The sequence below is a fragment of the Nymphalis io genome, chromosome 25 (genome assembly GCF_905147045.1).
Source record: "Nymphalis io chromosome 25, ilAglIoxx1.1, whole genome shotgun sequence".
Lineage (NCBI taxonomy): Eukaryota > Metazoa > Arthropoda > Insecta > Lepidoptera > Nymphalidae > Nymphalis > Nymphalis io.
Window position 1 is genome coordinate 3,266,933 of NC_065912.1, and position 14,790 is coordinate 3,281,722.

Genomic DNA, 14,790 nt, shown 5'->3' on the forward strand with positions numbered 1-14,790 from the left:
GTACTCTACTAGCACAAATGAAAGGACAACCAAGGTATAAATAAGTATAATGACATACATTTAAAATATATTCTTTAATTATTATTATTCATGGCCATTTTCTTCTACTTCATTTTTAGTATTAATAGGAAATAATGATTCATTTATATTTTCGGGTATTACTCTTGCAACTTTTCTCGATTCTTTTATCAGAGATTTTGGACATTGCATTTCTGACCAGCTGATGGGAACCATGCTAACTCCTTGCGGTGAACCTTCTGCTGTAGCTATAACAACTCCAAGTTCATTCTCAGCAGTTGAAAGATGATACCAGTGGATCTCAGTCATTGGAAGCTGTATTCAATTTTAAGGAAATCTTAATTGTGCTTTGTTCAGTAAGTTTTTGAAAAAAAAAACAATGCTTATGATCATTTTAAAATCAATATCGGGTTCATTAAATGACATTACAGTGTAAGGTTCAAAGATATCAATGCAGAACATAAAACTAAATAAATATTTACAAAAAAAAAATATATATATAAAAGGATACCACTCTTGCCAATATAACATCACCAGGTCTAAAACACTTGTAAGGGTCTATTCTATCTTTACCTATTAATTTAATATCTTCTTTCTTAAGAATACCTTTGTAGGGCCTAGCTAGGACAAATGGTCCAACACATAGTATTGTGCATTGTACTTGTCTAGAGTTAACCACTGTTACTTTTGCTGTAACTATGTCTCCGGTCATTGGCAGTACACTGGGTGTTCTGGAACTTACAACTGTTACTTTGTTTGCCTAAAAAAAAGTTATAGATATATTAAAAATCCATTATTTTGTACACAAAAATTCTTTGTTAATATATTCTATGACAAGGATATTATACAATTTTTAGATTTTAAAAGTAAAGTATAAATGCTTAGACCCTTTCATTATTATGAAAAGATAACTACCAATAATCTTGGTTAGATTAAGAGATTTTGTTTTTTTACTCCGTTAAAGGTTGGATCATATGTATCAGAATTGTTTACCATATGCAGGTTTTCTCAAAATATTCTTCTTGTCTTACAGAATATGAATGCATTTTGAGGTGCATAACATATAAAACTCTGTGACTGCAAAATTCACTTAATTTGGTTCTACGTCTCTATTGCGTGAGATATTGCAGTCCTGTATGTTCATGACTATATGAAACAAGTTATCTATTACCTTTGTTATTGGATGTATTTCCATTTTGAGTATTCCTGCTAGTGATGCATAAATATAGCCTTTCAGTTCGTATGTTCCCGGTCCGGAGATATAATCGTTATTTGATGGAGTTAATCGCATCCCTGGTATACATATTTTTCCAATTTCTTCGTCTGTATTCATTTTGTATTTTATAGGTTATATTTGTAAAATAAGAGTTTAATTATACTTTAATAACCGGCTAACAAAACAATCCTTATGTAAATAAGTTTTCTCAATATATATAATATTGATGATTGTTTTTAAACATGATCACAAAATTGTCCTCAAAATAATACGTTCAATACTATCAACACACTTGTTGAAGTTGTTGATATAAAAAATGACGTTGACAATTGACATAAGCATAACCATTATCCGTGGATCACAGAACACTACAATATGATATAGACTTCTTCTTAACGGACATAACATCTTAGAACTTTTTATTTACGATTTTTTTTTGATAAAATGAATTACTTTTTTGATATATTATTTATTTATATATCAATTTCTACGACAAATTAAGCAGATTAATTTAACTTAAGACTACAAATAAAGTAGAATAAAATTTACAAATATAATATTTATTATAAGTTTGAATATAGAATAAAGCAAGTAAAAAATAAATATATGCGTTATAAATAACAAATATCTGTTTTTAAATACGATATTTTGAATTAAGGTTGCAAAGTTCTGCTTGAACTGCTTAAAATGGCTATGTATTAAAAAAAATCATTTTATATATAGCTAAACAGTTACTTTACTTTTTGAAAATAGCCACTATGCAACCATCCAACTATTAAAAATAATGTTATAAGCCTGTTTCGACAACATCACTAGCTCAGACGTGTCACGTCAGCCGGTTTGACATTTGAAATGTCGATGTTCTTTAACTCTTTGCGTTTAGTTTCGTTTAAAATAGTAATATAGTGGAAATACAAGGAATTAAAGTGAAAATCTTTAGAAATGCTGACAAAATTTGAGACGAAGTCAGCGAGAGTGAAGGGTATATCGTTTCACGCAAAGAGACCATGGGTTTTGGCGAGTCTTCACAATGGTGTGATTCAGCTGTGGGATTATCGTATGTGTACATTATTGGAGAAGTTTGATGAACATGACGGTCCAGTACGTGGTATATGTTTCCATATACAACAGCCACTATTTGTTTCCGGTGGAGATGATTATAAAATAAAGGTAGGAACACTTAGCATCAACGTAATCTCTTACCACTGATTACTTGTTTTATGTTGTAATGGCTTATACTGATGTCAAAACTTTACATTTACATTTTAAAAAACTATTGAATTCATAGCAAATATTATAAAAGACCTTAAATAAAAAAAAAATAGTAATAATAACAATATGTTACATTTCAGTTATGGAATTACAAGCAAAGAAGATGTCTATTTACATTGTTGGGACATTTGGACTATATCCGAACAACATCCTTCCACCATGAGTACCCGTGGATCTTAAGTGCATCTGATGATCAGGTAAATAATTTACTATATTTTAATTTTAATTAATTTATTTTAATTTCATACTTAATGTGCAATAGCTTGTCTATTGATAAAGCCTAGTGATATTTGTTGTACCTATTTTAAAAATAAATTAAACTTTTCAAAGTAAAATAAAATGTTTCAATACTGGTTCTTGAGTTTTAACTAGGAAAAAAACTCTTTAATCAATAAACTGAAATTTAAATAAGTTAGTTAATTTCTTCTGATCAAAAGTTGAATGTTTAATTATGAGAAAAAGTATTAAATTTTAAAGCTATATCTTTAAATTTTTTCAAACAGACAATAAGAATATGGAATTGGCAATCTAGACAGTGCATCAGCGTACTAACCGGCCACAACCACTATGTGATGTGTGCTCAGTTCCATCCGACAGAAGATCTGCTTGTATCTGCATCTTTGGACCAATCAGTGAGGGTTTGGGACTTCTCGGGTTTAAGGAAAAAGAGTGTTGCCCCTGGACCCTCTGGGTTGGCCGAACACTTGAGAAACCCACAGGCGACAGACTTGTTCGGACAGGTAATGGTAATTAGGCATGCGTTTTTATTATTTTTTGCTTTTTTTTTATAATTTCGCATGTATAAAGTATGAAGAATTTAATGAATGTATAAAGTATATCCTTTATTGTATGCATGAATATAGTAGATATAGTTTTATTTTGGTTATGGCTATTAAATTTTTGCAAGTATCATTTTTTTTATTAGAGTACATTGCATCCAGAATTTGTTGTATTTAGAAAAATAGCTGATAAATGCAAAGGATTTTCATTTTTTTTACAGGCAGATGCTGTTGTTAAACATGTTTTGGAAGGTCATGATCGTGGTGTAAACTGGGCTTCCTTCCACCCCACATTACCTCTCATTGTTTCTGCTGCTGATGACCGTCAAGTTAAGCTTTGGCGTATGAATGATGCTAAGGTAAGAATTTTTTTTTTTTTTTATAATTTGAACATAAACAAACAGTTTTCATTTTGATAAATTTTTAAATTATTTAATTTAATTTAATATATTTGTGTAAGTTGAAAAGTTTGTTTGTCCAATTTGAAAAAAATCACATATAAAAATATTTGTTTTATCTTATCTCAGGCATGGGAAGTGGACACATGTCGTGGACACTACAACAATGTATCTTGCGCGCTGTTTCACGCGCGGCACGAACTTATCCTATCTAACAGTGAAGACAAGTCCATCCGAGTTTGGGACATGACTAAACGCACATGTTTGCACACATTCCGAAGAGAACATGAACGGTGAATATCAGCTATTAAGTGATTTAAATATAATACAGTACATTCAAATGTAAATAATCTTATTGCATGAACTTGCTTTGCGATTGCTTTTTAGATTATTTATAAATATCTTATAATATATTTTTTAGTGGGTATTCCGATGTTCGGGGCGCACTAGGTATCTTGGACACATACCCCGCCACTATTCCTGTAAGGGGAAACGCGTAATGCTTTTTTTCAGCGATAAAAATAGGTGGGGAGATGTTAGAGTTGGGACATGCAAATTCATTTAAGTTTTCCTCAAATTTTCAATAAGCGAACACTTTCTTTTTTTAAATAATTGCCCTATACTTAATTTATCAAATTTATATTATATATTCCATCATGTTTCTATATAGATATATTTTTAATATATAATTTGATCATTGCTTAAAGCGAGTTCTTTGTAGTGGAGTTGCATATGAGTGTAAGTCGAGAAACAATAACTTATTTTTTTTTAAATTTAATTTTAGTTACTGGGTACTCTCTGCTCATCCCACCTTGAACTTGTTCGCTGCTGGTCACGATGCTGGTATGATCCTGTTCAAGCTGCAACGTGAACGACCGGCATATGCATTGCATAATAATATGCTCTTTTACATAAAGGACAGGTATGGCATGAGTGCTTCGAATTACTTTTCTATTACTTCCTGGATTCGAATATCAGGTAGGGCCGATAAAATTTAGTGGGTTTTTTTGTCCAGAAATTGTATCTACTGTTATATATTGAATAAAGATTTTTGACTTCTATTTGAAGATTGTATGGCACATGATAAAAATTGTTATTTCTAACATAGAAATAGAATGTGATGTTGACAATGTCCTCTTGACAACTGCGCAGGATATTTTATAGAGCAGATGAGTGTGCTCAAACACAGGTGCACTCTCTATTCGAAAAAGTTTAGACACTGGACCAACGATTATCCGTGCTTTCCGAGGCATGGGAGTGTAAACACTTCCATATTTCAGATTTATCGACAGAAAACTGAATAATTTTTTTATCGGCCCGACCTGGGGTTTGAACCCAGGCCCAGCGTCCTTATATCTAGCCACTAGATCAACTAGTATGTAATCACAAAGTAAAGGCATATATTAAGGGTCACTATGTTTCGTTTTAATGTTTTTGTTTGTTTTCAGGCAACTGCGCAAGTTGGACATGTCTACGAACAGAGACGCGCCGGTTATGCAAATCAAAGGCGGCGGTCGACACCAACCTTACAGGTATTATTATTTTATAATTAATCTTTATTTTGTTATATCTCACGAAACATTCTATTATATACATATTTGAAGTGCATATTTAAGTTAAGTTTAAGTGAAATAGGTAACCGTTTTGAACATTTCTAGATTTATAATAAAATAATTTAGTGTCAGTTTTTGCGGGTGTAATTGTGCAATGTGTGCAATTGAATATTTAACAAGTTTCCTCTAACATGTCGTACCGAAATTTTGACCTTTAACGCCTTTTAACGCATTTTTAGTAACTAAATGAAATAGTATTATATGACGAGGAATAAATGAAAGTTTTTGAACAATATTTTTATGAATGAATAATGGTTGTTGTATCGTTGCAGTATGTCGCTGAACCACGCGGAGTGGTGCGTGCTGGTGTCGTGGCGCGCGGGAGACAGCAGCTCGTACGAGCTGTACGCCGCGCCGCGGGACGGAGCCGAGCCCGCCGCGCCGCCCGAGCCGCTGCGCGGGCACGCCACGTCCGCCGTCTGGGTCGCGCGCAACCGCTTCGCCGCGCTCGAGCGGAACAACCAGGTGTCTAGCCGAACCTCTACATACCTCTGAGACAGACGTACTAACAAATAGTCATTTGTTTCAAACAATCTATCGATTATTTCCAGTGTAATGACACTCTTAATATTATCTTAAATACCGTGTTCGACAGTTCGACAGTAGTTTATAACATAATAATTATTTTTTATTTACATCTTATTAGAAGAGTGATACCACTAGCATTTACTAGATATATTTATAAATTGCAAAATAAAATAATCACAAAAGAAAAGAGATACAAAATACAAAACAATATAATTAAACATTCAATTTGTCAACAATAATATTGTATTAATGATGGGACATTTTTCACACGCGGCCATCTGATCCCAAATTAAGCTTGTACAGAGCTTGTACTATGGAAACCAGACTACTAATATACTACTTTTTTTTGTAAATACATACTTATAAAGATAATTACACCCAGACTCAGGACAAACAGACATGTTCATGCACACAAATGTCTGTCCTGGGTGGAAATCGAACCCACAACCTTCGGCGTGAAAGGCAAGTATCTATCAACCACGCCAACCGGCTCGTCAAGCTGTATTTATTAAAATTTAAGTGTATGTAATGTATATAACAGTACAGGTTGAAATTAATGGGTATATTGTATTCTAGCAGAATGCATTAGTATAATGTAAAAAAGTATAACTGAAATTCGTTTCCTCTCCAGCTCGTGATAAAGAACCTAAAGAACGAGGTGTCGAAGAAGATAGCGACGCCGACGTGTGACGAGATCATGTACGCCGGCACCGGAATGCTGCTGCTGCGCGAGCCGGACGCCGTGCAGCTGCTGGACGTGCAGCAGAAGCGAACCGTGGCCAGCGTGAGTACTGAGTCGTCTTCTACCAACAACATATATTTTTTTTATTGATAAGATAAGCAGTCTATGGCGTGTTACGGCCATTTCTTATTAGCTTAGTCACACAAACTGCACAACACTTTATTTTTCACTACTGCACTTTCCTTCAAGGACGTTAGGTTTTGAATTATAATTAAAGACAATTAGTAATTTTGTATTACAATTATTTATTTATTTATTTTTTTTTTTTTTTATAGAATAGGACGGCGGACGAGCATATGGGCCACCTGATGGTAAGTGGTCACCAACGCTCTTAGACATTGGCATTATAAGAAATGTCAACCATCGCTTATAGCCAATGCGCCACCAACCTTGGGAACTAAGATTTTATGTCCCTTGTGCCTGTAATTACACTGGCTCACTCACCCTTCAAACCGGAACACAACAATATCAAGTATTGCTGTTTTGCGGTAGAATATCTGATGAGTGGGTGGTACCTACCCAGACGAGCTTGCACAAAGCCCTACCACCAGTAAGCCAGCACAACATTCTTGCTCGGTTGCCAGCCATTCGTTTGCATCTAGCAAACGAATGGCTGGTTTTCCGACTTTTATTATAAGTTTAATTTCGAGTCAAAATAAAACTAATATTATTAATCAAAATAAATATTTCAATCTAAATGGATAGAATCAACGACTAGATACTAAAATATTTGTAGGATATAGTTTTGTGATTTATTAAAATACTGTATATTTCCGCTTTATTAAAACAAAGATATATCTAAAGTCGGTAACAAGCGCTTGCTCAAAAGAGACTTGAGTGTGTTTTTTTTGTATTACTACTAAAAAACCAGTGCTACCCTTCCGTCTTTTGGAGAAGTGCCAGGAAATCGCTTGCTCATGCTACCGTAATGCCCTGACGACCGTCTTAAATTATCCTAGATCAATTACAAGTTCAAATATGTCTTTTGTGAAATAAATAAACGATAAATAAATGATGACGTCAAATCATAAAAATCACGAGCAAAAATCCACTCGACCCGAGTTCGCCGTCGCACCACTCGGTTCTAAAAGGTCGTATTCCATTGTGATAGCGCAGATTAAGATAAAGAGCATTAAATTCGGTTAATTATATCTTGTATCTTTCATCAGGTGAAAGTGTCCCAATGTCGTTACGCCATTTGGAACGCGGACATGTCTCTCGTGGCTCTTCTCGGCAAGCACACGGTCACGATATGCACGAAGAAACTGGAACAGCTCTGTTCCATCACGGAGGGGGCCCGGGTGAAGTCGGGGGCCTTTGATGATTCCACACCTCAACCAGTATTCATATATACAACGGCGAACCACATCAAGTATTGCTGTAAAGATGGGTAAGTGTTAAGGTATTATTTATTAGTTTTGACGAAATTAAAAAGTTAAATCCACTCACTTTGCAAGAAAAACTTTGAATAAAAAAGCTTAAATTTAACTAAGCTTAGGTTATACTAGTGTTTGCACAGTGGTCGAAATTAGACCACAAATTATCGTTCGAGGAAAACATATATGCATGTTTTTATCATTTTTTTTCTACTCTTATTTCCAATTTTTATATTGGTAACACTAAGCTTTGTTAATACAATCAATAAAAAAATCATATTAACAAACAGCAGTAAAAAGGAATGAATTGCAGCAGGGTGGAATAAACTGCAAAGCTTCGCCTCAAAAATGAAAGGAGGCCATAGTCCAGTAGTGGGGCATCTATAGTTATTAAAACTCTTTGCAGTGACTACGGTATAATCCGCACCCTGGACGTACCCGTGTACGCAGTGAAGGTGATCGCCAGCGATACCGGCGCCAAGGTCGTGTGTCTGGACCGAGAGGCCAGGCCCAAGGTGCTCAATATTGACCCCACGGAGTACAGGTAAAACTTCATTTATATTACAAAACCACTATGAGATTATTAAAAGATGCAAGATGCATATTAGACTTCATAAGAGATTTTGTGCCAAATATATTGAAATAATTTTTGGTAGATTATGCAAGTTAAAATGAATACAATTTTTTTTTTTAATTACAGCGCTTAAGTTTAAAGTGTTCTAACAAATGAAATTTTCATATTTTTTTTTCATATTGTAGATATCTGTCTGATATACATGGTCAGTAATTAGCCCTGCTGGTGGTAGGGCTTTGTGCAAGCTCGTCTGGGTAGGTACCACCCACTCATCAAATATTCTACCGCAAAACAGCAGTATTTGGTATTGCTGTATTCCGGTTTAAAGGGTGAGTGAGCCAGTGTAACAACAGACACAATAGACATAACATCTTAGTTCCCAAGGTTGGTGGCGCATTGGCTATGTAAGCGATGGTTGACATTTCTTACAATGCCAATGTCTAAGAGCGTTTGTGACCACTTACCAATAGGTGGCCCATATGCTCGTCCGTCTCCCTATTCTATAAAAAAAAAGTAATAATTTATATTATTATTTAGAATTGATTGTTTTCTTTGGTTTAAAATAGTATGTAATATATGTATGTACATATGTGTTTTTTAGTTTCCAACACTTTGTTTCTAAGGTTTCTTTTTGAGTTTTCAATATATTTCGAACGAGTTAAGAATGAATGAGTTGATGATTTACGTATATTTAAACCAATGACTGCGAGTAACCAGTTGATATTTCAAATGTTTGAATTGTCTTTGATGAAATTCACACATACCTCCCACAGCCTTTTATGTGGTGGTCAGGCCATGTGCAAGCCCGTTTGGGCTAACCAACCATTTATTCTACTTCGAAACAGCAATAATTAAGCGCCACCAACCTTGGGAACTAATATGTTATGTCCCTTGTGTCTGTTATTACACTGGCTCACTGGAATACCCCAATCCTAAGTACTGCTGTTTTGCGGTAGAATATCTGATAAATGGGTGATACTTATCCAGACAAGCTTGAACAAAGCCACGGTATCACCGCTAGAAATACCACCAGTATTTCATAAACAAAACATGCAAGTAGTTATATGTAATAAGTACTGAACTTTCTTCTCAATTAAGATTTAAGGTTTTTATGTTGTTGGACACATACAGGTTATTACCATTTTGTCTGTGTGTCCGCCAGGTTCAAGTTGGCGCTGGTGACGCGTCAGTACGACCAGGTGCTACACATGGTGCGCACCGCCAAGCTCGTGGGGCAGAGCATCATCTCTTATCTGCAAGAGAAAGGTTATTGGTTATTACATAACATATACAATTTTTTTTTCTTTTGAAAATTGAAGTATGTTATATAAAGTTTTTGATTTAATGAATATATAAAACAATATTATTTAACTTAATTATTTTTTAATTTAATCAATCCACAATCAATTTCTACTAATAGCTAACACTTGTGATGTTAAATAATAAAATATAACAAATATAGTAATTGATATAAAGATGAAGAATTTTATATGTAGCCTTGTTTATTTAAGATACACAATATAATGAATTTAATGTGAAGTCACCCACGTGTCCAGGTTACCCGGAGGTGGCGCTGCACTTCGTGAAGGACGCGCGCACGCGGCTGTCGCTGGCGCTGCAGTGCGGGAACATCGAGGTGGCGCTGGAGGCGGCCAAGAGCCTGGACGAGCCCGACGCCTGGGACCAGCTGGCGCAGGCCGCGCTCGCCACCGGCAACCACCAGGTGCGCTGCTCGCTCACTCGCTCGTTCACGTCTATCAAATCGTGTTCAAACCATATTTGTACATAAGATTTATTATTCTGTACAAGATTATATGAATGATAAAAGAGCTTGGGAATAGTATTCGTCGATTTTCATTTTATAAATTTAATTGTACATAATCATATGATTATTGAAAAATAAGCACATCTAACTTTCTTGACAGTTCTTTGGACTTTAAACTAAAAAACTCAAAAACTCAAAAAAAGCTCATAAAAACATGTTTCAATGAAGTATATTTATGATTTTTATTTATTACAAGTGTCCACCCGCGGCTTCGCCCGCGTATAATAGGGGGGTGGTGGTGTTACCCTATGTCCTTTTCTGAACCCAACGTGACAACGTGAATACAAAAGTTCGTGATGGTCGGTTTAGTATTTAAGGTGTGAAAGTGTAACAGACAAACTCACTTTTATAATATTAGTAAGAATATCCAAATTTATAGATTTATTTATGTCCTTAACAGATTGTGGAAATGTGTTACCAACGCACCAAGAACTTCGATAAGCTGTCTTTCCTGTATTTGATAACCGGAAACTTGGATAAGTTACGGAAGATGATGAAAATAGCCGAGATAAGGAAGGATGTGTCTTCACAATTCCAAGGTGCTTTACTCCTGGGGGACGTCACCGAGCGGATCAGACTATTGAAGAATGCTGGGCAGGTGAGTTTGGCTTTGATGTTGTTTGGTACAGTTTCATTACTCTTAAGGATCAATTTATTATTATTATTTAAATGGACCATGTATTTGGTATGTTTCAAAATACGAATCTTAAACAAAGATGTAAACTTTTTTTATGTGTTTATTATAATAATGCTCGGGAATAAAGGAAAATGTCTCTAAGAAACCTGCATGTGTTGGTTGAGCTTCCTCAATAAATGGACTATCCATCTCAAAAACAAAAATTCGAACCATTCTGAGACATTCTTAGAACCATTCAAGTCTAGCTTAATATAATAATATAAATACAAGGATATATTATAATGAACACTTGTTTAATTATTTCTTTCAGCTATCCCTCGCTTACCTCACTGCTATCAATCATAAGCAATTCGAAGAAGCGGAGCAGCTAAAGGCGGCTCTCGAAGCAGCTAACTTGCCGGTCCCAAAAGCAAACCCGGATGCGGTGTTCTTGTTGCCGCCTCTACCCGTTCATAAGGCTCAGCCAAACTGGCCCTTACTAGCTGTTTCTAAGTATGGACATTGCATATTCTTGGATTTTTTTTACGCACCAATTACTTTAACCGTCTATTAAGATTATTAAAAAAAATATTAGTAACCGTCGCAGTACATAAAAGTACTTTGTAAAAGATAGTATAAAATTATACATGAATTATAATAAAATAATTAAGATTTCACAGTCAGTATATTTCACAGTCAGTATATTTCACAGTACACTGTCAAATTTTCAATATCCTTTTTAACGGTATCAATTGTTTGAATAACACATGTGTTTATCAGTTGGTCTTTAATTGTTCTATTTGGTATTATATGATGTTTTTTTTTAATAATATACCCTGTATACTCTAGGAGTTTCTTCGAAGTAGCGGGAGCGGCTCGTGCGGCGGGGGAGGCGGGCGGCAGCGGGGTGGCGGCCGCCGCCACGGACGAGCCGCTCGAGGCGGGCGGCGCCTGGGGGGACGACGACGAGCTGTCGCCGGACGCCGTGAGTACCACTTATGTGTTGCACTTGTAGTACCATTTTATTTTTAGGTCACTATATAATTTGTTCTCCTTTAGCGATGCTTATAGTAGTAATATCAGTAGATGAATTGATATTTTATTTGAGCATTGGCCCAATACTACTTGGTCTCCTTAACATCATCCTCATCATAAATGTAGTGTTCAGTTGAGCTCGGTGACGTTGTTCTTTATATTTATAAAATATATGTCTATAATGTTGTAGGAAGAGCCCGAAGAAGTTATGGAAGACGCTTGTGATGATGGCGGCTGGGATGTAGGAGATGAGGATCTAGAGTTGCCCGAAGAATTGGCTCCAGTTCAACGTTAGTTTTATTTAATACTTGTAGTTCTTTATATATTTGTTTTATGTTGCATATGATATGTGTACAAAAAAATTTAAATATATTTTCTATAAAAATTTAAAATAGGCAAAGTGCGAGTGAATTATAAAAAATATATAAAATATATTTAGATATAAATATATGTATTTCAGCGGATATAGATGGTGCGGAGGAGTCGTCGGAGTACTTCGTGGCGCCCACGCGTGGGACGGGCGCGGCGCTGGGCGCCAAGCTGCGCACGGCGCACGACTACGTGGCCACCGGACAGTTCGAGATCGCCTGCAGGTAGCGTTGGCATTTCATACTCGATGTCGCAATTTATTCCCAATTCTAATTTCTGTATTTTTTCATATGAAATATGTAAGAAAATAAGGTACATTTTAATTTCACAATAATAAAAAAAGGTTTTCAATTAAATATTGTGTTAAAACAAAAAAAAACTACGTGATTCTTTAAATTTCCTTATTTTATGGTGGCAAGCTAATGTGTTACCTGATGCTATGCAAACGTCGAGTAATAGACACTGGCTCTGATCGGAGCTCACATATCATTATATATAAATCGCTCTTCACATTGTCAATGTTGACTATTGGGTCTAAAATGTTATATCCCTCGTGCCTGTACTTAAACTGCCTTACCCATTATTTAAACCGGATTTAAAAAAAAACCAACTATGTATATTTAACTGTAAAATAAACTCATTGTTTGGTGGTCCTCATCGAGACAGTTTTCACAAAGCGCTCCGGTAAATTGGTTTGTCTGTACGTAATATTGAGATAATAGGCATCGAATTCCGTCCTCACTTCAAACACAAGCGATATGAAAGTTGTAAGTGTAACTGTGTATCATTCGTGCGGCAGGCTGCTGAACGAGCAGGTGGGCGTGGTGCAGTTCCTGCCGTACGCGGACACGTTCCTGAGCATGTACGCGCGCGCGCGCCTGCAGTTCGGCGCGCTGCCGCTAGTGGCGCCACTGACCGCGCACCTGCACCGCAACTGGAAGGAGGCCAGCGGGAAGGACCTGCTGCCCGTGCTCAGTGAGTACCCGGCCGGCTGCATGTGAACTCATATGCAGTCTCAATTTTTACAGTCGTTTTATGTCTGTTTAAATCTAACCATATAAACAATAATTTGAAAACAAAACTTCTTTGATCGCGTAGAGATTAAAAATCAATGTAAAGACTACAAAGTTTATATGTAACGTAGCTAAAATGTTAGTTTAAAAAAAAATTTTTTTTTGACAAATGTATTAGGATTCTCACTTTAGATACCCAACAAGCGTGGATAACATTTCGTCACATTCTTGATTATTTGAATGGACCATTTATTATATTTAGTGTAACTCTTAAATTTTTCTGATTAGTTAAGCTTTAATTATCAATCTATGTCATAAATGTAAGAATATATCTTTTTATAGCCGTAAAACTGAACGACCTCGTGGCCCAGCTGCAACAGTGCTACCAGCTGACAACAAGCGGCAAGTTCACGGAAGCGATCGAGCGGCTACAGCGCTTAGTGCGCGTCGTACCGCTGCTACAGCTAGAAACAAAGCAGGAGCTCGCCGAAGCGACGCAGCTACTAGCAATCTGCAGGGACTACCTGCTTGGACTCCAGATGGAGACAGCCAGGAAAGGTATGAATACATGATAAAAATCCATTGATATACAAAAAATTTTGAATTAATAATAAAAAAAATTTGTTTGTTAAGAGATTTTAACTGTTGTGAAATATTAGTATATTTTATTATTGTACAAATATAACTGTTGCGACTCAATAGGAATCACAACTTACAAACTTAACGTAATGAGTAGAAAGAAATTAATTAGTTTTCAGTTTTTTTTTTTTTTGTTTTCAGCAATGCCAAAAAATACACTCGAAGAGCAGAAACGAACATGCGAAATGGCGGCCTACTTCACCCATTGCAAGTTGCAGCCCGTCCACCAGATCTTGACCCTCAGGACAGCTCTCAATATGTTTTTCAAACTCAAAAACTTCAGAACGGCCGCGTCGTTCGCCAGGAGACTCCTGGAACTCGGCCCGAGACCGGAAGTGGCGCAGCAAGCGAGGAAAATTCTACAAGCTTGCGAGAAAACACCAACAGATGAACACCAGCTCTTGTATGACGAACACAATCCTTTCAACATTTGTGGGTTAAGTTATAAGCCCATTTATAGAGGAAAACCAGAAGAGAAGTGCTCACTGTGCGGCGCCAGTTTTATGCCCGAGCATAAAGGAAAGTTGTGCCCTGTGTGTGGGGTGGCGGAGATTGGTAAAGATGTATTGGGACTAAGAATCTGTCCCTTGCAGTTCCAGAGATAATTTGTATTTGTATTATTGGATAATATATTGTATAAGACTTATGTTAAATAAAATAATAATTATTATATTGCCTATGATGTTTTATTTTTATATGCTTCACTTGCATGAAAGAGTAAATAAGTACCTAATTTCTTACCGGTTCTTTTTGGTAGTCTACATTCAAAGACAAGTG

General features: G+C 35.9%; 3 protein-coding genes across 4 annotated transcripts in view; 2 read left to right on the forward strand and 1 right to left on the reverse strand.

Moving 5' to 3' along the window:
- LOC126778289 (charged multivesicular body protein 3) overlaps window positions 1-14,790 on the forward strand; it is a 44,469-nt gene that overhangs the window by 20,323 nt on the left and 9,356 nt on the right. The gene's annotated exons all lie outside the window — the stretch shown is intronic.
- Window positions 66-1,531, reverse strand: LOC126778287 (exosome complex component CSL4). The gene is made up of 3 exons (XM_050501782.1): window positions 1,190-1,531; window positions 530-778; window positions 66-333 (listed from the first exon to the last, which is right to left on the reverse strand). Exons 1-3 carry the CDS (start codon window positions 1,349-1,351, stop codon window positions 85-87), a joined length of 660 nt encoding a protein of 219 aa, XP_050357739.1. The 5' UTR covers window positions 1,352-1,531; the 3' UTR covers window positions 66-84.
- LOC126778080 (coatomer subunit alpha) lies at window positions 2,058-14,690 on the forward strand. Of its 2 annotated transcripts, none has more exons than XM_050501441.1 (21): window positions 2,058-2,404; window positions 2,587-2,703; window positions 3,010-3,252; window positions 3,507-3,644; window positions 3,813-3,976; window positions 4,468-4,605; window positions 5,132-5,215; window positions 5,569-5,761; window positions 6,456-6,608; window positions 7,736-7,956; window positions 8,349-8,486; window positions 9,679-9,782; window positions 10,073-10,239; window positions 10,742-10,939; window positions 11,289-11,470; window positions 11,807-11,942; window positions 12,183-12,282; window positions 12,453-12,585; window positions 13,161-13,336; window positions 13,717-13,932; window positions 14,155-14,690. In XM_050501441.1, exons 1-21 carry the CDS (start codon window positions 2,177-2,179, stop codon window positions 14,616-14,618), a joined length of 3,693 nt encoding a protein of 1,230 aa, XP_050357398.1. In that variant the 5' UTR covers window positions 2,058-2,176; the 3' UTR covers window positions 14,619-14,690. The 2 variants fall into 2 exon arrangements, with proteins under 2 accessions (XP_050357398.1, XP_050357399.1); XM_050501442.1 differs by having other exon boundaries at window positions 3,010-3,246.